We start from the raw sequence: 22,683 nt of genomic DNA on the forward strand, positions 1-22,683 counted from the left end.
TAGTGGTGTAGTGTGAGGAAGAGGAGAATGGTGCTGGTAGTGGTGTAGTGTGAGGAAGAGGAGAATGGTGCTGGTAGTGGTGTAGTGTGAGGAAGAGGAGAATGGTGCTGGTAGTGGTGTAGTGTGAGGAAGAGGAGAATGGTGCTGGTAGTGGTGTAGTGTGAGGAAGAGGAGAATGGTGCTGGTAGTGGTGTAGTGTGAGGAAGAGGAGAATGGTGCTGGTAGTGGTGTAGTGTGAGGAAGAGGAGAATGGTGCTGGTAGTGGTGTAGTGTGAGGAAGAGGAGAATGGTGCTGGTAGTGGTGTAGTGTGAGGAAGAGGAGAATGGTGCTGGTAGTGGTGTAGTGTGAGGAAGAGGAGAATGGTGCTGGTAGTGGTGTAGTGTGAGGAAGAGGAGAATGGTGCTGGTAGTGGTGTAGTGTGAGGAAGAGGAGAATGGTGCTGGTAGTGGTGTAGTGTGAGGAAGAGGAGAATGGTGCTGGTAGTGGTGTAGTGTGAGGAAGAGGAGAATGGTGCTGGTAGTGGTGTAGTGTGAGGAAGAGGAGAATGGTGCTGGTAGTGGTGTAGTGTGAGGAAGAGGAGAATGGTGCTGGTAGTGGTGTAGTGTGAGGAAGAGGAGAATGGTGCTGGTAGTGGTGTAGTGTGAGGAAGAGGAGAATGGTGCTGGTAGTGGTGTAGTGTGAGGAAGAGGAGAATGGTGCTGGTAGTGGTGTAGTGTGAGGAAGAGGAGAATGGTGCTGGTAGTGGTGTAGTGTGAGGAAGAGGAGAATGGTGCTGGTAGTGGTGTAGTGTGAGGAAGAGGAGAATGGTGCTGGTAGTGGTGTAGTGTGAGGAAGAGGAGAATGGTGCTGGTAGTGGTGTAGTGTGAGGAAGAGGAGAATGGTGCTGGTAGTGGTGTAGTGTGAGGAAGAGGAGAATGGTGCTGGTAGTGGTGTAGTGTGAGGAAGAGGAGAATGGTGCTGGTAGTGGTGTAGTGTGAGGAAGAGGAGAATGGTGCTGGTAGTGGTGTAGTGTGAGGAAGAGGAGAATGGTGCTGGTAGTGGTGTAGTGTGAGGAAGAGGAGAATGGTGCTGGTAGTGGTGTAGTGTGAGGAAGAGGAGAATGGTGCTGGTAGTGGTGTAGTGTGAGGAAGAGGAGAATGGTGCTGGTAGTGGTGTAGTGTGAGGAAGAGGAGAATGGTGCTGGTAGTGGTGTAGTGTGAGGAAGAGGAGAATGGTGCTGGTAGTGGTGTAGTGTGAGGAAGAGGAGAATGGTGCTGGTAGTGGTGTAGTGTGAGGAAGAGGAGAATGGTGCTGGTAGTGGTGTAGTGTGAGGAAGAGGAGAATGGTGCTGGTAGTGGTGTAGTGTGAGGAAGAGGAGAATGGTGCTGGTAGTGGTGTAGTGTGAGGAAGAGGAGAATGGTGCTGGTAGTGGTGTAGTGTGAGGAAGAGGAGAATGGTGCTGGTAGTGGTGTAGTGTGAGGAAGAGGAGAATGGTGCTGGTAGTGGTGTAGTGTGAGGAAGAGGAGAATGGTGCTGGTAGTGGTGTAGTGTGAGGAAGAGGAGAATGGTGCTGGTAGTGGTGTAGTGTGAGGAAGAGGAGAATGGTGCTGGTAGTGGTGTAGTGTGAGGAAGGAAGGCACTGGAGCAACTCAGACCGTTTTAGCCCTTTCTATTTCACAGGGTGCAACGTTTGGATGTATCGGCCACATCTTCATCGGGTCATGTAGTGTAGTGTGTCTGTGTCACTCCAAACCAAACTACTCTTTTAACCCATTCTGACCTGAGATCAGATTCATACGCCGGACACACGCTGGTCTGATGAACCCATTCTGACCTGAGATCAGAAATGTCAGTCGTTCTTCGATTTTTTCCAAAAATAGCAGACCTACAAGCTCATATCGCGCCACTCGGTGGCGCGATATGAGCTTGTAGATCTGCTATTTTTAAATAGCTAAAGCATAACATGATGCCGACACCAAAATGGGTGCCCGGTCAGAATGGGTTAAAAAAGATGATATAAGTCTTGAATGAAGTCATTGGTTTAAAAATCAGCCACTTTACATAATCATAATCGGTAAAAATTAACCCACACAGAAAAAGACCTGATTTCATTCCAGCTCAAAATGTTATCACTTATTGTCCCCTCTCTAAAATCGGTTATGGGTATCGGTCATACAAATCGATCCATATCAGTCAGGCCCTAATTTTAGCTCTGGCAGATTCGTATGGTTTCCAGGCTATAGTGTGTGATGTCAACTTTGATCTGGACAGGTCCAGCAAACTCACCCACTTCACTCAGATCCACTGTCTCGCTGCATCCAAGAAAACGTGCTAAATGTGGTGTGCAGGAGGCAGCTGAGGTCTGGTTTTCTCTGAGACACCGGTCAAATTCTTCAAACTCCTTGGAACAACTTGACCCAATTTTCTGGATGACTGGGCTACCAAAAAAATGTGGGAGATGGAAGAAGAAGAAAAGAAACCACATAAAAAAATGTATGCTTTGATAAAAATATGTTTGCAAGAAAATCATTAGCCTACCAGACCAGAAAGAAGGGGATTTTTAATGCCTTACTGTGCAGATGTGCACTGTGCAAGCTTCAGCTTCAGTTCCTCACAGGCATGTTGCCATGTTGATGGGTTGGCATGCACACATGAACCATATGCCTCCATTTCTTTAGGGCAATATTTTGCCGTGATCTCCATAGCAGCCTGCCTGAGTCAACAGATAACGTTCATGTTTAGCTAGATAAGATTAATAATAATAATAATAATAATATTGATTGAAAACTTTATTTCAGACACAATGGGTCCATATACAAACAAAACAACAGGGAAAAACATGACAGTAAATACAAAACAACAACACAGAGATAGCCTATTTATCAGGCTATTTTCACTCCAGGCAGTCCTTGTCAATTAAAAACATATAAACATTGCCTCCAGTGTTTCCAGAAACATGAGGAGAAGACTGTGTCACTCTGGGTGATCCCTGTTAAGGCCATCATTAATACATACGTTGATTCCCTCAATCTATCTAAACATAAAATTCCTCAGTAGGCCTACAGCATGAAAGGTGGGTACATTACTGGTCACAAACATTTCACTTGCACTGGTCCATCTTGGGAGTCTCAGGAATATACTAAAAGCATCATTATATGCCACCTGAAGTTTTTTCATTTTTGCTTAGCTGTATCGGCACCACAAGTGAGCTGTATAAAGTGGAGTGCAATAGGTTTTAAAAAGTGCTATTTTGACATTGTCTGTACACATATGAAACTTTCGTGCCAGCATGTTGGCTTGACCATAAAGTTTACAGCACTGGCGCTGCACATCATCATCATCACATAGATCTTCTCTGATTATGTGCCCCAAGTATTTAAACTTTGTTACCACCTCTAAGGCTTCACCTGCCAGATAGAAGGAGGGAAAGGTGAGCTTTTGGTCTCCCTTTGATCTACTGATCATAACAACACTCTTTTTAGAATAATAAACTCTTTTTCATGAATAATAAAACATTGCAATTGCCAATCAATAATAACCATAGCATAATAGCAATAGACTGTAAATGTAGCAATTTAACAATAAAGGTATGGTATATCATTAGTTAAGAATTAGTCTACAAATGCAGTAGTGAAGTCACATTTTGAACGATATTAGCCAATATCGCACACATAGTCACACACTGCGACCTTATTATTCATGAATCATGAGGAATCAAGCAGACATCAAGTCCCGTTAATGTAAACAATGAACAGTAGGCCTATGTTACACACATTAATAAAACTACGGTACTTCTTACATGTTTTGGAACAAGTGGCGGTTTGTCTGTCTCTCAAATTAATGAATGGAAACAGCAAGGTTACAATGTTACCAGCGTAGCGTCTACTACCGTGTTACTACCATAGACTGAATTCGATAGGGCGAAAAAATGTGACAATATGAAATGTATTTAACTTCTATTGGCTTCAAGTTATGTCAATCAACGACCCAGATCCCTTTCTAAAAGGGACCGCAACACCATGTTGTTGTGGGAATTGTGCTACTAATGCATTAGTTTAAGTCACTTTAAGGCAACTTCAGCTAAAAACAAATACGGATATTCACGGTATTCTTATTTCATGACAATTTCACCGACCAGAAAACGATTCGCCTTTTTTTGACAGTTACAACTGTTTAAAAACAAAAGCTGTTTATCCCAGCCTTCTCGTTTATCTCGCGTAAACAGCGAGCAGACGAGAGAGCCAGTGAGAGACCACGGCGTGGCACTGTGCGTGGTTGCGTACGCGGAAGCGTTCGGTCGGTCGGTTCAGTGGGAGAGCGAGAACGAAAACGATTCACTAAAAAAAAAAGAACGGAATCTTGTGAAGACGGGGAGAAGAGGACCAGACACTGGCACTGTGTGGAACGGGTCTTCAAACCGAATACAGCAGAGGTGGGCGGCCGGCGTGGAGGAGGAGAGAGGAGGAGAGGGGGGTCCGGGGACGACCGGGATGAATGAGGCTATGAAAGAAGAAGAGGAGGAAGGAGAAGGGAATATGGCAGACGGGATTCGTGGGCCGGGTGAGCCGCCTCAAATGGCCCCCTCTATGACTATGAACCAGCATGACAACGGCAGCGACGAGCTGGTGAGCTCGGTCGCCCTGTTCCATCGCAGACCGCGGCTGCTTCACGGCACCGTGCTGCCGTTCGTGGGGGTCCTCTACCCGGGCTGGCTGTACGTGTGGCTGGGGGTGTACGGCGCCTCTGACTACCCGGAGGCAGGCCTGCTGGCGCTGGCCGCGATCGGCATCGCGCACGTCCTAACGGCGCTGTCTGGCTATTGGTCCGTGCACGCGCACTGTTGGCTCACCTGCTCCAAGGTAAAAACCATAGGGTAAAACATAAAAATGCACGGGCGGGTGGGTGACCATTGGGCAAGCAAGCTTTCACCAAAAACATCAGCTTACAGCCCAAAATGTCAAGGTCTCTGACTGACTCTGACTGTATACGAAATGGAACCAAATGGACACGTTAGGGTTAATTTGGTTCCATACTGTCTGCAGAGTTACAGACTTGTATGAGTCAATTTAGACCCCCTAAACTAAAGGAACCCACATATCCCCTGGAATCCACTTTGAGCAGAACCACTGTAATAACATGTTAACCACTGAAACGTGTCCATCCCGTGTTTGATGCCTGTGACTGTGACACTGCTGCTCCCTGGCCTGAACTAACAGAGACTAGACTCTTCCATATGTTATGGCCCAGCATGAATGTTATCATGTTATATACTATATAGCTACATGATCATAAGAACCTATTCATAGAGGTGTAGATATAGGGAGGAAGTAGCCTTGCTAGCAACAAGCCTTCAATCTGCCTTTGCAATGCATAATGCCCCAAATATCCACACAGTGATATTACCGGTAGTATGGCTATGCGAGGCTAGGGAGGAAGTGCATTGCACGTGCTTTGAGTGCAGCTGTTCGGTATTTGGTCTTATCTATATACATCTTTCTCTGGTCATAAGTCATACATTTCAGCTTCACATTCGGATAAAGTGAAACTACTAGAATTTCTGTTTTAAAGAAGGTGCTGCATGGGGGCTTTTTTTTCTCCTTAAAGGTATATTCAGTGATTTCACTCAAAAAACCTTAGGTTTCGTTTTTGGCTGTGGGACCCAGCCTTTCGTTCAATCAGGATAGAGAGTCAAAAACGAAACGAAAGGTTTTTTGACCCCCAGGGGTTAACTGGGGACAGGGAGGAACTCCTTATATGGCCAGCACACTCTATAGTAGGGAGGATTATCACAACAAAACAAAAAAATAAGTGATATTTGAATTAAGTGAAATCACTGAATATACCTTTAATTTGAGCATGACACTTGGTAAAAGCTGCAATGGTGCACACTCCTGCCAGGATGTGTGACTTATTCATTTCTCACCTGTTTTATTTGTATCTACAGGAACCCGACCCGCAAAAGGCTACGCTGGCAAAGGTCGTACCTATGCCAAATAACGGTTCTGCTGAGCTTGTGCCTCTTCAGAGAGACCAGGTCAGCTCACCTTTTCTATGCTGATGTCAACCACCATTTTATGAGTGTAGAATTGGCAGAAAAGCACATCTAATCTGTTGACTTTATCTCTCTCATATTCAATGGCAGGGTGAGGATGGCGAGGAGATTCTGTCCTTTGAGTTTCAGAAGACCCGCTACATCTTTGACAGAGACGAGAAGAAATGTTTCCTCCCGGTGTCGTTTCCCATCAGTCACCCGATGAGCCACTTCCAGGTGTGGCGTGGCTATCAGGAGGAGACGGATTTGCGAGCTGCAGAAAAACGCTACGGGACCAACCGAGCCGAGATGATGGTGCCTGATTTCCTGGAGCTCTTCAGAGAGAGAGCCACTGCTCCCTTCTTTGTGTTCCAGGCATGTGCAGCACCTCCTACATTTAAACATGAATTCATTATGTTTGGCTTAAGAGCAGATGTGACTGCATGGCACTAGGGCTGGATAATATATATTATTATTATATCGATCATTAGTCTTTATTCACTTAGTTATATAGACTTTTCTAATGATTATTTATCAAAAGTCTCATTGTGTAAAATAGTATGTTATGAAATCACCAATATTCACTGTATCAATATATTTTTTGATTAAAAAAAATGTCGCTTAGACCTAGCAACTGATACTCGCAACATTGCCGGTTCTATTCCCGCTGGAGACCTGTGTTACTTGTCCGTCCCCCTCTCTCTGCCCTCAATTTCTCATCTTTCTACTATCCTATGAGCAGTTCTCAATTATGCTATAATCGGGAACGCTCGCCCCAAAACACACTCACGAGTCACCCCCATGTTTGAGGGGCGCTAGCCCCTCCTATATACAGATTTAATGTTTGTCTTGTTTTGTAAACGCCATTGACAATGAAGGGAGAATTCATAATGTAACTCATTACGTCATATCGTCTCTTTATTGTTAATGGCGTTTGATGTTTGTGTTGGCACCGTTTGTTTCACATCACCATTACATCACCTAATCAACATGAATTAGACTTTAATATATTAGCACCCCTCACTTCACACTGGTGTGATTTTGTTTTGCGGACCGCTCGGCCCCAGCGTTTCTTGTATTCTTGACTGTATTTGTTTTACTGAGGTTAAGGTTCGGAATAGGTTTAGGGCTATATATACTGTAACTTTAGGAATAAGGTTAGGTGTATTATAGCTGAGGTTAGGTTTAGGAGGAATAAGGTTTGGTTTAGGCATAGCTTTACTGAGGTTACGTTTAGGAATATGGCGGTGGCGACTGTTCTTGTATTTGTTATGATGATGTTGTGTAGGGCTTGTTTCACTGTTTGTATCGCTGGTTGAGCCAGTGTTTGTCTGTTCTCTCTGTCCAGGTGTTCTGTGTGGGGCTGTGGTGTCTGGATGAGTACTGGTACTACAGTGTGTTCACACTCTTCATGCTGGTGGCATTTGAGGCGTCACTGGTCCAGCAGCAAATGAGGAACATGTCTGAGATCCGACGCATGGGGAACAAGCCCTACATGATCCAGGTAGGTAGCAGTGTACTTTAGTGTACTGTTTCCCAAACAGTGGGTCGGGACCCACTTTTCTTACCTACATTTGGTTTTTAATGATTATTATTTCAAAATATTTTCAAAAAACATTACCAAAAAAGCTGAACTTTTCATGAATGAATAACAAAATCCAACATCTTTTTCAGTAAAATGAAGAAATGAAAGACAAACCTAACAAATATTTACAACGTGGCGTGAAGTGAAGCAACACGTTGTGACCTTGTAGATCTGCTATTTTCACTAGTTTGTGTCCCGGGCGAATATCTCATTTGTTTTGGGTCCCGGGCTGAAAGGTTTGGGAACCACTGCTTTAGTGTTCATCACACACCCTCCTCCTCAGGGGCAATAAATGCTCTTGGGATATACAGTGTGTCACAAATGCCTTCTGCGTATCAGAGAGAATAATACCTGGATATACAGTGTGTCACAAATGCCTTCTGCGTATCAGAGAGAATAATACCTGGATATACAGTGTGTCACAAATGCCTTCTGCGTATCAGAGAGAATAATACCTTGGCACTTCAGGAGAGACTACCCAAATAAAATGTACTAGAGCACTCGACTCATCTTTCTTCTTTCTTTTTTTTTACTCTGAGGAAGTCTAAACGTCAGTCACCCCTGCAAAATAATGATCATGTACCAGAGAGACCAGTCGAGTGCTCCACTATATGTTATTTGGGTAGTCTCTCCCCAAGTGCTCAGGTATTATTCTCTCTGATTCAAGTTGTCCCTGTTAAGCACCGACGAGCCCTTCTACCATGGACTTCTCTGTGTGCCTTCTGTGTGTGTGTGTGTGTGTGTGTGTCTGGTTTATGTTTTATTACTATTCTTGTGGCTGGGGACCAAAAATCCCCACAAGGATAGTAATACCATTCACAATTGACCGTGGGACATTTGGTGCACCCTGGTCCCCATGAGGTTTTTTAAGAGTAAGGTAAGATTTTTGAGTTGGGGGGGAAAAGGTCCTTACACACTGGCGAATTAGCGATGCGATTTATTCGTTAAACATAATAAACATAATAAAGTCAATGCAAGCTTCCACATCAGTGCAATGTGACTGTTTTTGCTCCTTATTTTTCCGCTCTGATTTGCTGGCGAATGCTACACCTCTGACCAATCAAAATGCAGCCCAAACTGTGTTTCTGTTTATAAACAGCGGCGTACCGTATAGTAGTTGTGAACAGAGCAGCAGCCGGCCCGGTTAGTTGGGCCATCAGGTTAAGTAAAAAATGCAATTGTAATGAGAAATGTCCTCACAAGTGTGTGTGTGTGTGTGTGTGTGTGTGTGTGTGTGTGTGTGTGTGTGTGTGTGTGTGTGTGTGTGTGTGTGTGTGTGTGTGTGTGTGTGTGTGTGTGTGTGTGTGTGTGTGTGTGTGTGTGTGTGTGTGTGTGTGTGTGTGTGTGTGTGTGTGTGTGTGTGTGTTTCCCCAATAGGTGTATCGTAATAGGAAGTGGAGACCTATATCCAGTGATGAGCTTGTTCCCGGAGACCTCGTCTCAATAGGTATGGTTAATTTATCTCACCGTTTTCTGTAAAATGCCATTCTTTCCCACTGCACAAATCAGACTGTGTGTGTGTGTGTGTGTGTGTGTGTGTTTGTGATTTCTCTAATCATGTGTATTTCTTCCGTGGCAGGACGGTCACCTCAGGATAACTTGGTACCGTGTGATGTGCTGCTGCTCAGAGGACGCTGCATCGTGGATGAGGCCATGCTGACTGGAGAGTCAGTGCCCCAGATGAAGGTTAGAGTCAGTCTGACATGATTATGACACTGTACAGAACTGAGGACTTAACACTTCAAAGTACATAAGCTTCACAGATATGAAACGGTAACGCTTGCTGCATTAATTAACCCATTCTGACCGGGCACCCATTTTGGTGTTGGCATCATGTTGTGCTTTAGCTATTTAAAAATAGCAGATCTACAAGCTCATATCGCGCCACCGAGTGGCGCGATACGAGCTTGTAGGTCTGCTATTTTTGGAAAAATCGAAGAACGACTGACATTTTTTAGAATCTGATCTCAGGTCAGAATGGGTCAATCAGACCAATGTGTGTCCAGTGGAAACCTCGTATGAATCTGATCTCAGGTCAGAATGGGTTCGTCAGACCAGCGTGTGTCCAGTGGAAACCTCGTATGAATCTGATCTCAGGTCAGAATGGGTTAATACAGCTAAGGGGCGTTGTTAGGCACAGAGTGGATTGCCTAAAACCCCCTTAGCTTAATTTCAAATGAAAATTGTAGACATCCCAATTAAAATTATTTTATTTAATAACAAAATAGTCCCCCACCCTGACGGCCTGCAAAAACAAGGCAGTTGCTATGCAGTGTTTTTCATTCGAATGGACTCCCCAATAACTGCATTGAAGGTCCTGAATGTTGAAAACAAGGAATCAATATTGAGAAACTGAATGGCTTATTTCTCGTCTAAAACCTTATCAGAAACTATTTTTGTAAATAAAGATTCACGGCCAAATCTGACATTTCGGAAGAATGTGTGGCACAGGCATACCAACGTAATGCGGGCACACAGGTGTGTGTTTATTTTACACGGCATTTTAAAATGGCTTGAAACTAGCTAATCCAATCATAAACAAGGACCGGAACTAATGATTTAATAATCGTTGTATGATGTCTGCAGGAGCCAGTGGAGGATGTGGTCCCAGAACATGTGTTGGACCTCCAGACAGACTCCCGTCTCCACATCATTTCTGGAGGGACTAAAGTGGTCCAGCATAGCCCCCCTCTGAAAGCCAGCACTGGGCTCAAACGTGAGTCCCATCACAGTCAGAACTGCAGCCTCACTCCCAATCTTCCGCCGTAGTCTGAAAACCCACCTCTTCAGACTCCACCATGGCCCGTAGCACTTGCCCTAGCCTAGCCCTTTATGTAGACTTAGATAGTAGACTTAGGTTAGCATTGTTATTTTAGACAGACTTATAGCTCGTTACGTAGACAGCACTAGAATTGCATTTTATGTAGTCATAGCACTTTATAGTACACATGTATATTGTATAATATATAATATAGTATAGTATGTATAGTTGACATAGATACTCTGTTACGTTCTTAGTTTATACATGATTCATGATAACTACTTTTGATATGTGATGTATGCCATGCTTTTTGTTCTTGCTTAAATGTAAGTCGCTCTGGATCAAGAGTGTCTGCTAAATGCCTAAATTGTAAATTGTAGTGTTGATGGACTGTCATTGTATTCTATTTGATAGCAAATGGGCATGACAGACAAAGTCATATATTATTATTTTACAATATATTTGACCTACAAATCAACACTGTGACTAGACTGTTTTTTGAATAGTGAAAATAGCAGATCTACAATCTCACAACGTGTCATGATGCAGAGTATTGTGAGCTTAAGAATAAAATAAAGCTCATCATATTCCCAATGATGAGCATATTCCCAAATCCCAGAAGATATCTAGTCTCATCATGGTATTGATATAAATATTGATATATTGCCCAGCCCTAGCAAAAGCATACATGTTGATTGACCACATTCATCTGTTTCATGTGCAGCTGTAGACAATGGCTGTGTGGCCTATGTACTGAGAACTGGATTCTACACCTCTCAGGTGAGAAGATGCTGAATGGATTATGAACCTTTGTGCTTTTTCTTTTCTTTTCTCTCCTCACATTACTACTTCCTCAAAAGAGCATTATTTTCATGTGACATCTTGTTCAAACTAACACACAATGAATGTGTACACATTTCCAGGGTAAGCTATTGCGGACCATTCTCTTTGGGGTGAAGAGAGTGACGGCAAACAATCTGGAGACCTTCATATTCATCCTCTTCCTCCTGGTGTTTGCCATTGCTGCAGCTGGCTACGTGTGGATAGAAGGTGAGGGCTTGTTTTGGCTTTGCATGGACGACTAAAGCACTTGTTTCCCAACACGGGGTCGGCTGTGGATAGCGGACACATTTGTATGGGTCCCTTTAATTTTTGTTTCCTACATTTTGCTTTTAATTAACAACATTTTCATGGATTAAAAACAAATTTAAATTATGTTTTTCCAGTAATTTCATGAAGAAATAAAATAAAAATCTAAGAAATTCCATAAATTAGAAAACAAATGTTTAAGTAGTAGTGAAAGGGGATAGCCGATCTACAAGCTCACAGCGCGGCAAAGTGTTGTGAGCTTGTAGATCTGCTACTTTCACTAGTTTGGGTCCCGGGCAAACGTCTAATTTCTCTTTTGGGTCTCAAGCTAAAATCTTTGGGAACCACTGGATTAAAGCATTGTGATTGTGTTGCTTAATAGCCTATGGTGAGATTAGAGCAGAGTTTCATGTATACACGGTACATGTTACATACTACTATATTATATGTGTAAATAATAAATGAAATGTTTCTGTGTAATCTCCTCAGGGACTAAGGACTTGAGCCGGAACCGGTACAAGTTGTTTCTGGAGTGCACCCTGATCCTCACCTCCGTGGTCCCGCCAGAACTCCCCATCGAGCTTTCATTGGCAGTCAACACCTCTCTCATTGCCCTCGCTAAACTATGTAAGTGTGTGTGTGGATAGCCGTGCCGCACGGTTCTTTAATGACCCGTCATGAACCAACTTTGTTATCCTTCCCTCCAGATGTATTCTGCACAGAGCCTTTCAGGATACCGTTTGCAGGGAAAGTGGAGGTCTGCTGCTTTGACAAGACGGGCACGCTGACCAGTGACAGTCTGGTGGTACGAGGGGTGGCGGGCCTCGGGTACGTTTCGCCTCATCACTCTCTCTGATTTAAGCCTAGTTCAGATTTATTTTAAGACAAATTTATACTTGGTCGTACAACGCTGTCACATGCTGAAAATAGGCGATCTACAAGCTCACAGCGCAGCTGCGACGTGTTGCGAGCTTGTATATCTGTTATTCTGGCACACGACAGGCGTATGATGGATCACAAATTAAGCATTACCAATTTGCTAAGAAAGATGGCAGTAGGTCATAAATTGAATTACCCCTTACACTGAGATGTGTGTGGTATAGTATCCATACGTTACAACGCATAAGCATAAAGCACAGTGCTGCTGATTTATGCTTCTGTGCCTAGGTGTACTATTAGCTTATGTGCAACTCTTCAAAAATGTAAATATTCATATAGGCACACCGAGAACTGTGATAGGCCTGCTTGGCTTCGCTAATCCCTTTGTGAATGAGATCGATGGGATCAATGTAAGTGGACTTGTGAACGATTCATGGGCACAGCCAATGTATTAAATCAAATTTACTCATGCCAAACAAGCACAGCAAAGTCCCCCTCTTCTTCCTCACATGTTCAGTGCTCCTCACACTGTCTCTCTTTATTATACTGTCTAACATAACATGTCTAACATAATCTTGCTAGGCTAACATTAATTAATAGAGCAAAGCCATCTCCAGTGTACCAGTCTTCACCACCACACTGCTCGGTATCACAAAGTAAATATGAGAGAATGAAAGCGCCATCATTGTCTCCACCAGGCCGAAGGCATGTGGGGAGAGTATGTTTTGCACTCCGTCCGTCCGCGTGTCCGTCCGTCCGTCCGTCCGTCCGTGTGTCCGTGTGTCCGTGAACAGCTAATCTCGGCCACCGTTAACCCGGTCGATGCCATATTTTGCACACACACTCCCTGGATGCCAACGATGAACCTCTGCCCCAAACTTTCCAGAACGGCCTGTTATAGCGCCACCAGGAGGCCGCTTTGTGCAAAACACCTTTTTGCACAGTACACCTACAGATTTTGTCCAAACATCACGCAAATTGGTACACAGTCTCTCTACAGCCATTCAACGAAACGGGTCTTTCAGATTTATCACACTCCATCCTGATTGGTTAAGATTGGCTTCCAAAGTTCACAGGAGTGCTCAGTTTCAAACAAAATGCTGCAAATCATGAACACATCGCGTGATTTCCGTGAAATTGTGCACCCACATTCCCACTAGGCCGAGGACGAAATGCCACATGAACAATTTCAACTCAGCCTCAAGCTGGCGCTATAACTGGCCGAAAAGTGTTTTTACCTCTAACTGCACGGATCTGTGGATAACCTGGTGGAGACCTGTGCCCGGAAGGGCACTTTTTCTAGTTTCAGGGTCTTTTTGAATTAATGCACCACACCGCTGTAAAGATTTGCAGCAGGCATATGGCAGCCAATGGGTAGAGGCAGGACTATAAATCACTCATGCTGTGTTCCCACTATTGGCGACAAAACCTACAAAACGACCCAAGCCTGGCAAGCTACATTGCTGCTGAGTCGCCGTTGAAGTGTTGCTCAAGTCACATTCTGTGAATGGGAAGGGAAGGGTTGAAATAGCACAGGGAACTGATTAACGCAAAGAATGAGGTTTTTCTTCCTGTTACGGAATGGGGAAGGAATTGTGGGGAGAGAAACAAAAACACATGATTGATTGACGCTTCACTGTATTATTGGAGAGCTGAATACTTTTTAACCCATATGCCAACTCTTTTTGTAACGTGTTACACCTGTCAAGCAGAGACTGTGTTTGTTTCCGTTGAAAATGACCGGTAGCCTATTGCTTTGTCGCTGCTAGTGTGACTACTGCACGCCACAGGCACCCATGATGTAGCTCTGAGGACACCGTGACACAGAACCATAAATCAGCCATAAGCCACAAGATAAATGTGCTCATCATATGGACTGATGTCTGTGTGTGTCGCAGAGAAGGGAACGAAGTGATGCCGGTGTCTGAGATCCCAGTGGAGACGCACCGGGTGGTGGCTACCTGCCATTCGCTGGTCACCCTGGATGATGGGCAGCTGGTGGGCGATCCCTTAGAGAAGGCCATGCTGACCGCTGCAGACTGGACACTCACAAAAGGTACAGTGCCACCACCACAACGTGCACGTGTGTGGAGGCGTTTGTGCACGCTTGTGTCCTGGTTTGTTTTCTCTGGCTAAGCCGAAAATGAAAACAATGCAATACTGCCTCATCAATGATTGTATTGTGAGTGACTTTATATATTGTCAATTACTTGCATGAGAGAGGGTGAGGTGGTGGAGTTAGCTGCTTTAGAAGACAGTTTGAGGGTCAAGTTGAGTTAAGAGGTTTTACTTTTCATTGGTTCAATATTTTTTTAACCAACACTTAAAGGGTGTCAATAGCATTGATTTATGGGGGAAAGAATCTAAAACCTCATAAATTGAGTTAGGTGGTTTCCTCCCGACAGGCTAGCGACGTTATATAATATTTCCTCTGTCTTTATTTGTGGGGGGAAAATACCCTAGTTCTCTCAAGCTGCTATGAATGCGTTACTCAGTTTATACAAGCCTTTGTTTGTCATTCTTGTCTGACTGGTTGTCTCTGTGCAGATGAGAAGGTTTTTGCTCGTGGCATCAAAACCCAGGGCCTAAAGATCCACCAGCGCTTCCACTTTGCCAGCGCTCTGAAGCGCATGTCCGTCCTGGCTTCCTACGAGAAGATGGGTTCCACAGAGCTCTGCTACATTTCCACTGTCAAAGGCGCGCCGGAGACACTCAGGGGAATGGTAGATAGATACAAACAACAACAAAGGCTTAACAGTGCTCTGATTGTTAGTGGAGTGATTGTGTGAGTGTTAACTGCTGTTCTAACCCAGCTGTGTCACTGTAGTTCTCAGTGTGTCCCGCGAGCTATGACGAGGTCCACCGGGTGATGTCTCGGGAAGGAGCCAGAGTCTTGGCCTTAGGGTACAAAGAGATAGGACACCTCAGCCATCAACAGGTCTCCTTCACTGTGCATTTATATTATTCACAATCAACCACAGGTCTAGTAATGGTGTGATCAGAAGAGATGTGATTGAAAATGAGCTGGATGTGTTGTGGATGTACAGGTGAGGGAGATGAATCGCGATACGCTGGAGTGTGACCTGCGTTTCGTCGGGTTCATGGTTGTGTCGTGCCCCCTCAAGAGCGACAGCAAGGCTGTCATCAGAGAGATCCAGGAGGCATCACATTACGTAAGTAAGCCACAAACACACACACACACACACACACACACACACAGAATGAGAATATATGAGAAATATGATGTTACTGTCTCTTGACTATCAGGTGGTGATGATCACAGGGGACAATCCACTAACGGCATGTCACGTTGCGAAAGAGCTGCACTTCATTCAGAAGAAACATACACTTATATTGCAATCAGGTCCCAATCCAGGTAAGTCAAGTCATTAACAGTCTTGTCTATTACTTAAATGAGCCAGTTGTGCATTACATGACAGTGCTAGGATAGAGTAGTGTTGTTACTGAGAAACCCACAGTGCAGATGCATTCATTTATTAACCACTTGAACCCCAGCATCCATTTTCTGGTGGGAACATTAGTCAAAAATAGCAAATCTACCAATTTTATTTAACGACTAATTGTGCAACCCTACTGTCAGCAATGGAACTGCTTTCTGAGATCACGTTTCCATCTATCTATCTATGAATGCACGAATACAGGAGAACTCGTCAAATTTCCAAAGTTCATTTCCAAAGTGATGAAATTATTTTGTTTAATTAAATGGTCAGTTAGATAATGATAAAAGGTGAGTATGTGAATACCAATGATAGTACCAATGGTATTTCAGGATATTGTTTACTAATGCATTACATTGTTTCATCTATCCTCGAGTTCTCCGGTTACCAAATGTACCACGTCTCTGTCTGTCTGTCTGTTTGTCTGTACGTGTGCACGTCTGTAATGCACGTAACTCGAGAACCGTTCGCCCCACCGACTTCAAATTCCACACACGCGTTCCACACTCACACAGGGAGTGCAGTGCCCGGTGTCGAGTCGGTTTGTCCAGAACCTCCACAAAAGACCTCTTGCCTGTGCTCTGGACCTGATCTCCATATGGAGCTGTCCTGTTCTGACATCATTCTGACATCTGCATAGACTCCATATTTGGGCATGCCTGACAAATAACTCCATATATGGGTATAAAAGGGACACAGACATAACTGTCGTGGGGCATGCATTTATTTCCAAGTAGGCCAGTGCCCAATGGGCACCGCTCTAGTACTATAGAAATGACTAACAAAGGGGGAAATATGAGATCCTCTCTTTTATCCCAATAAGATCTCCAAACATCCTTGTCTAATATGTTTCCAGCATTAGACCAGCGTTAGTGAATACTCAGACTCTTTCCCACAGTTCAGTTGAAAACAGCGTTCCAGGTTCACAGTGCTGATTCATGGAATGTCCCACCAACATGGTTCTCATATCCCTAGAAGAGCATTAACCCATTCTGACCTGAGATCAGATTCATACGAGGTTTCCACTGGACACACATTGGTCTGATTGACCCATTCTGACCTGAGATCAGATTCTAGAAATGTCAGTCGCTCTTCGATTTAAAAAAAATAGCAGATCTACAAGCTCGTATCGCGCCACTCGGTGGCGCGATACGAGCTTGTAGATCTGCTATTTCTGACCGGGCACCCATTTTGGTGTCAGCATCATGTTATGCTTTAGCTATTTAAAAATAGCAGATCTACAAGCTCATATCGCGCCACCGAGTGGCGCGATACGAGCTTGTAGGTCTTCTTTTTTTGAAGAATCGAAGAGCGACTGACATTTTTAGAATCTGATCTCAGGTCAGAATGGGTTCATCAGACCAGTGTGTGTCCGGCGGAAACCTCGTATGAATCTGATCTCAGGTCAGAATGGGTTAATAATGTGTTTATGTTTGCCAGGTGAGTGGCTGTGGGAGTCCATCGATGGCCTGGTGCGCGTACCGATGCCCCCTCCCTCGGTCCCCTCTTTCATCGAGCAGTATGACCTGTGTGTGACCGGGGAGGGGCTAACCAGACTAACTAGTGACACACAGCTGCTGCACACCCTACTGCCTTATGTGCGAGTGTTTGCCCGGGTCAGCCCGAAACAGAAGGTCAGTCTTTGAGCATTATTGCTCTTTCTTTTTTTCCCCTCTTTCATGTTATTGTTACATTAATTACATTACATTAACCCATTCTGAACGGGCACCCATTTTGGTGTCGGCGTCATGTCGTGCTTTAGCTATTTAAAAATAGCAGACCTACAAGCTCATATCGCGCCACCGAGTGGCGCTATACGAGCTTGTAGGTCTGCTATTTTTTGAAAAATCGAAGAGCGACTGACATTTTTTTAATCTGATCTCAGGTCAGAATGGGTTCATCAGACCAGTGTGTGTCCGGCGGAAACCTCGTATGAATCTGATCTCAGGTCAGAATGGGTTAATGTGTATGCTAAATGTTTTTTCTTTTTATTCTTTTCATTTTTTGGAAGTTTATTGTACATAATGAGCCTGTGGTTAGATTCCTCCACGCTTCCACCACACACTCGAACAACGAACACAATGTTCCGTGTTTGAGGCTAGGGTAGGCTCTGAGCACTACTGTAGCAATCCAACAGGTTGGCCTGTTTGACATGGTGCAGAACTGGGAAATATAGCGTGTTCTTCTTCCACATGCATTATGTCCTCCTGGTGAAATAGCTCATTGTTTGGTGAAAAGAACCGGCGGATGACTCCATGTGTATCGGAGGAGACACGTGGTTATCTACAGCCTCCTCAAGGCCCCCCCCTGTCACTGCCACATGGGGGGAATTGGTATAATGACTAAATATTCTGTGTGGTCTTTTCTGTTTTAGGAGTTTGTGATCACAAGTCTAAAGGGCTTGGGCTATGTGACGTTAATGTGCGGCGATGGGACCAATGATGTTGGGGCTCTCAAACATGCCCACATAGGTAAGATTTATCAACCTGTTGGCAAAGGGCATCGTCATTTTTATCTTTCTTATACTTAAATGTAAGCTGTAACCTTAACTGCTGTGGCTGCCTCTGGGATATGTGGGATAATAAAGTTATATATTATAACTATATATCTTAACAGCACCCACAAATCCTGTGTGTGCTTCCCCCAGCTATATTAACAGTGTCTTTTGTGCTTCCTCTCCTCAGGTGTGGCTCTGTTGGCTAACGCCCCTGAACGCATGCCAGAGAAAAGGAAACGAGGAAGGGAAAAGGAGACGCCTCCAGCGGAGCCCAGACCGTCACCACCTATTCCAAGTTCAGGGGGGAAACTGAGCTCCAGGGCAGCCAGGCACAGGGTGATGACCCACAGGGAAGAGCAGCTAGCGGCACAAAAGGTGTGCTTATACTGCACACACACACAGTACGGCGGCGGTGGCTCAGGGGTAGAGTGCCTGGATGGTAACCGTAACGTTGCCAGTTCGAACCCGGGCTCCCCCAGAGTTACTGTCGAAGTGTCCTTGAGCAAGACACTGAACCCCTAATTGCTCCCGATGTGCTAGTTGGTGCTTTGCATGGTTTCCGCTGCCATCGGTGTATGAATGGGTGAATGTAATGCACAATCAAACACACCTGTGCCTGCTTCTTTGAAAATAAATCATATTACCATCCCAATATGAAGGACCGCCTCAAAGTCTTTGCATTGGTCCGTTCTGCAAGTGTACCGGTAGTTATTTTTTAAATCCCTGAATTGTTTCCACACAGTTTAATTATATCGGTAGGTGAAAAATGGAGATGCGTCTTATCTACACAAACCTAGGTTTGGTTAGATTTGTACTCTGAGAGTGAAATGAAATTCACTCAGAACTTTACAGTGCATGTTAATATTTGTGACCAAATTTGACTGAGGGACTGCCATTGGATTTATTTTTTTAATTTTCATTTTTTTTCATGTCATATGAAAGCAGGGAATCATAGCTTCAAATTGACATTGGTTGTTCAGTTTGACCCACCAGTTTGAGATATGGATTATAGAGAGTGTGTGTGTGTGTGTGTGTGTGTGTGTGTGTGTGTGCGCATGCGCGCGCGTGCATTTGTTGATTCCTATACACAGGAGGTAGGATCAACTATGAATTACCTTTGCCTGGTTGTACCTTCGGTTATCAGCGTGCTAACTTTATGGTGTACTTACTCTGTTGCAGGAGAGGATCAGCCAAGTCTTACGAGAGCTTGAAGAGGACCAGATACAAGTAGTGAAACTGGGAGATGCCTCCATTGCTGCCCCATTCACATCCAAACTGTCCTCCATTCAATGCAGTGAGTAATGTTTACAATTTACATAGGCATTCATTCATTTACATTCATAGGCATACTGTCTTTTGTGACAGCAGACTAGCCGGCAAAATGCCAAGTGCCAACCCATACAATAATGAAACAAGTAAACAACCCATATGTTTCTTTGTTTTTTTAACCGCTCTGTATTTCGGCAACTGATTATTTCCATCCCAATGTCCGCAGTTTGCCATGTGATAAAGCAGGGTCGTTGCACCCTGGTGACAACACTGCAGATGTTTAAGATCCTTGCTCTAAATGCCCTGGTATTGGCCTACAGCCAGTCTGTGCTCTACCTTGAGGGGGTCAAGTTCAGTGATTTCCAGGCTACCCTGCAGGGCTTGTTGTTGGCTGGCTGTTTCCTCTTCATATCAAGGTCAAAGGTGAGAAGATGAAAGAAAATGGTCTCTTTATTCACTAAGTAAGACAATTGGCAACGGCAGTACAGCAGGCCGAGTGCAGAAGTAGGACGTTGTGACCCTACTGCAGTGGTCTAAAACTATTACTACTATTGTCTACTCTAGCTGAAGCAGTCAACATTAAAGTACTTTACTTCTTTCTTTACAGCCACTAAAAACCTTGTCCAAAGAGAGGCCCTTACCAAACATCTTCAATTTCTATACGGTGTTGACGGTGCTGCTACAATTTGCAGTTCACTTCTGCAGTTTGGTGTTTCTCTACAAAGGGGCACAGAGCAGAAGTCCTCCAAGGTGAATGACATAAATACATACATACATACATTATGTATCTTTTTAAATATATGAAGGTATTGTGGGTTGGGATTTTACAAAAAAGCCCCCCTTTTAAATACATACATACATACATACATCTCAGAAGTTGAAGCAGTTTTTAAGGACCCACTTTTAGGCTAGTGCAACAGAGCATGCTTTTGCCTTTTTTTTAAACCCTACCCATTTTAACCAAATACATACATACATACATACATACATACATACATATGCACTATACGCACATACACACACACACACACACACACACACACACACACACACACACTTGCGGTAACACAAGGGCATGTTTTTCATTTAAGAAGTGGTCGGGACATTCAATAATACTATTATCAACAAAAAATTAACAGCTCCTTGAAATGACTCATGAAAAGCCTCTTCAGAACCATTACGCATTGATTAATCACACCGTCAAATAGAGAGCTGGACACTTGGACAATGTGCTTTACATTAGCTGGTTCCATGCTGGGTTGAAATTTAGCCATATTAATGCCTATAACTTGGTGATTACAATATCAAAATGTGGTAGGGATGTCCTGTTCACTTGAATAGAAACCTACACCCATGCATACTATATTTGTTCTATATCATGCATACAATGTACATTAAGCACTATCATCCTAATTAAGTAATTATTTTTCTTGCAGAGAGGACAAGTTTGCAGATATATATAAAGAATTTCAACCCAGTCTTATCAACAGCACCGTATACATTATGTCAATGGCCATGCAGATGGCTACCTTTGCTATTAACTACAAGGTAATAACTCCTATTTCCACGCGTTGGTATTTATGGATTTTGTTTTTGTTCCAGCGTAATATTCCGTCCATGACATTCTTTCTCTTTCCTCACAGGGTCACCCTTTCATGGAGTCCCTCACTGAGAATCGACCCTTACTCTGGAGCATTGCCCTGTCGGCTTTAGCCATCGTAGGCCTACTGACCGGCTCCTCACCAGAATTCAATGAACAGTTTGCTCTGGTTGATATTCCAACTGAAGTGAGTGTGCATTGTTAGACTTTGTATTCATTGTCTTTATTAAATGTTTTATTCAATTCTAGCTGCCGCTTGATGAATGAAATGTTCACCAACAATTGCCCAAATTTCTTCCTTGCAGTTCAAACTAGTCATTGCCCAGGTTCTCGTGGTGGACTTTGTCGCCGCTCTACTGGTGGACCGCGCCCTGCAGTTCCTGCTGGGCAAAGGAACCCTCAGGCTGCCTTCCTGAACTCTAGCCAACAGCAACCGCTGCCCTTAGCAACCAAACTGAGAAGGGAGAGGAAAGAGACTATGAAGGTGGAGAATTAGAGCTGTGGTGACACGCACAAGACGGCCAGGACAGCCAAGGCGCTCAGTACTGCACACTCCAAAGTGTATACTTTTACTTACACCTGACTTCTGCCCCGACTTTACCAGCTCTGTGACCAGCTCTCCATCCACTCTCTGTTTCTGTTCTGTCTTTCTTTATGCCACATAATGCCCCTTTCTTCTTCCCAGTTTATTTCCCTTGCTTCAACCCGCCCCGCCCCCTCCTATAGGCCAAGAAGACAGCAGTATTGTGTGGAGCTGAGGACGAGATGTGTGTGTAAAGCCAACATGAAGCATATACAGACACACAACAGGGGCATTCTCAGAGAGAATTGCAAAGTGTTTTGAATTTTTTCATTTCTCTCTTTTATTTTGTATAAAGATAAATCTCTTACAGACTTATAAAAAGACTTAAAAGGTACATTGTGTGTATTTTGTCGTCTCTTGAGTGGAAGAAATAAGAGCATGTCTAGGAAGCATTGAACTGGCCATGAACAGCAAACATGCTCTTATATGGAAAAGGTTCATAGTAGGGCTTCATACTTACTGCCAAATCGCTTTTTTGTTGTAACAATACTGTAGGAGAAAACTTTGGCACACCTAGAAATCAGGCGTATATGCACAGGTGCGTAGGCCAGTGGACATCAATGAAAGCAATAGAATACACCCGCACACTGTATTTGCTCGGTACATAAGTATTTTCTTATTTAATGAAGCAACGTTTCGGTCCCTCCGAACCTTCCTCAGGCTACAACACATCATGTTATGAGACACACTTGTTGATGTGCTTATTTCTGCCAAGAGTGCACGTGATGGTGCGCTGCACCCAAAGCCAGTAATGCATTTCATTATCAGACTTACATTTATCATTACATTTCTTGTATGCCCCAAAATGACTGGATATATACGGCCTGGTTTTGTAACAGTTGTAGAAATATTAGACCTTAATTGTCGACTGTTTAAGCATGTTTTTTTTTCTTATTTGTCTTTACATCGATGTGCCCAGAATTCCCTAGTGCCCAGTCAACAGGCCAAGTT

The 22,683-nt window shown here is 43.9% G+C and overlaps 1 protein-coding gene across 1 annotated transcript; it reads left to right on the top strand.

Moving 5' to 3' along the window:
• Nucleotides 1–4,376: 4,376 nt before the first annotated feature.
• On the top strand, nucleotides 4,377–22,057 carry atp13a1 (ATPase 13A1). The gene is made up of 25 exons (XM_083780504.1): nucleotides 4,377–4,839; nucleotides 5,925–6,014; nucleotides 6,123–6,386; nucleotides 7,360–7,515; nucleotides 8,974–9,043; nucleotides 9,176–9,282; nucleotides 10,183–10,312; nucleotides 11,082–11,137; nucleotides 11,281–11,407; nucleotides 11,936–12,073; nucleotides 12,154–12,274; nucleotides 14,224–14,381; nucleotides 14,873–15,048; nucleotides 15,153–15,263; nucleotides 15,373–15,498; nucleotides 15,593–15,701; nucleotides 17,224–17,417; nucleotides 18,158–18,254; nucleotides 18,468–18,655; nucleotides 19,460–19,574; nucleotides 19,776–19,972; nucleotides 20,157–20,299; nucleotides 20,986–21,097; nucleotides 21,193–21,336; nucleotides 21,455–22,057. Exons 1-25 carry the CDS (start codon nucleotides 4,471–4,473, stop codon nucleotides 21,563–21,565), a joined length of 3,609 nt encoding a protein of 1,202 aa, XP_083636630.1. The 5' UTR covers nucleotides 4,377–4,470; the 3' UTR covers nucleotides 21,566–22,057.
• Nucleotides 22,058–22,683: the final 626 nt, after the last annotated feature.

Source organism: Protomyctophum parallelum (genome assembly GCF_964188405.1).
Source record: "Protomyctophum parallelum genome assembly, chromosome: 13".
Lineage (NCBI taxonomy): Eukaryota > Metazoa > Chordata > Actinopteri > Myctophiformes > Myctophidae > Protomyctophum > Protomyctophum parallelum.

Excerpts from the sequence above, each read along its gene's own strand:
- atp13a1 (XM_083780504.1), top strand. The coding sequence starts at position 4,471 with ATGAATGAGGCTATGAAAGAAGAAGAGGAGGAAGGAGAAGGGAATATG. Across the intron at positions 17,418-18,157 it reads GGGTCAGCCCGAAACAGAAG|GAGTTTGTGATCACAAGTCT; the intron begins GTCAGTCTTTGA and ends TTTCTGTTTTAG. Across the intron at positions 21,337-21,454 it reads TGGTTGATATTCCAACTGAA|TTCAAACTAGTCATTGCCCA; the intron begins GTGAGTGTGCAT and ends TCTTCCTTGCAG.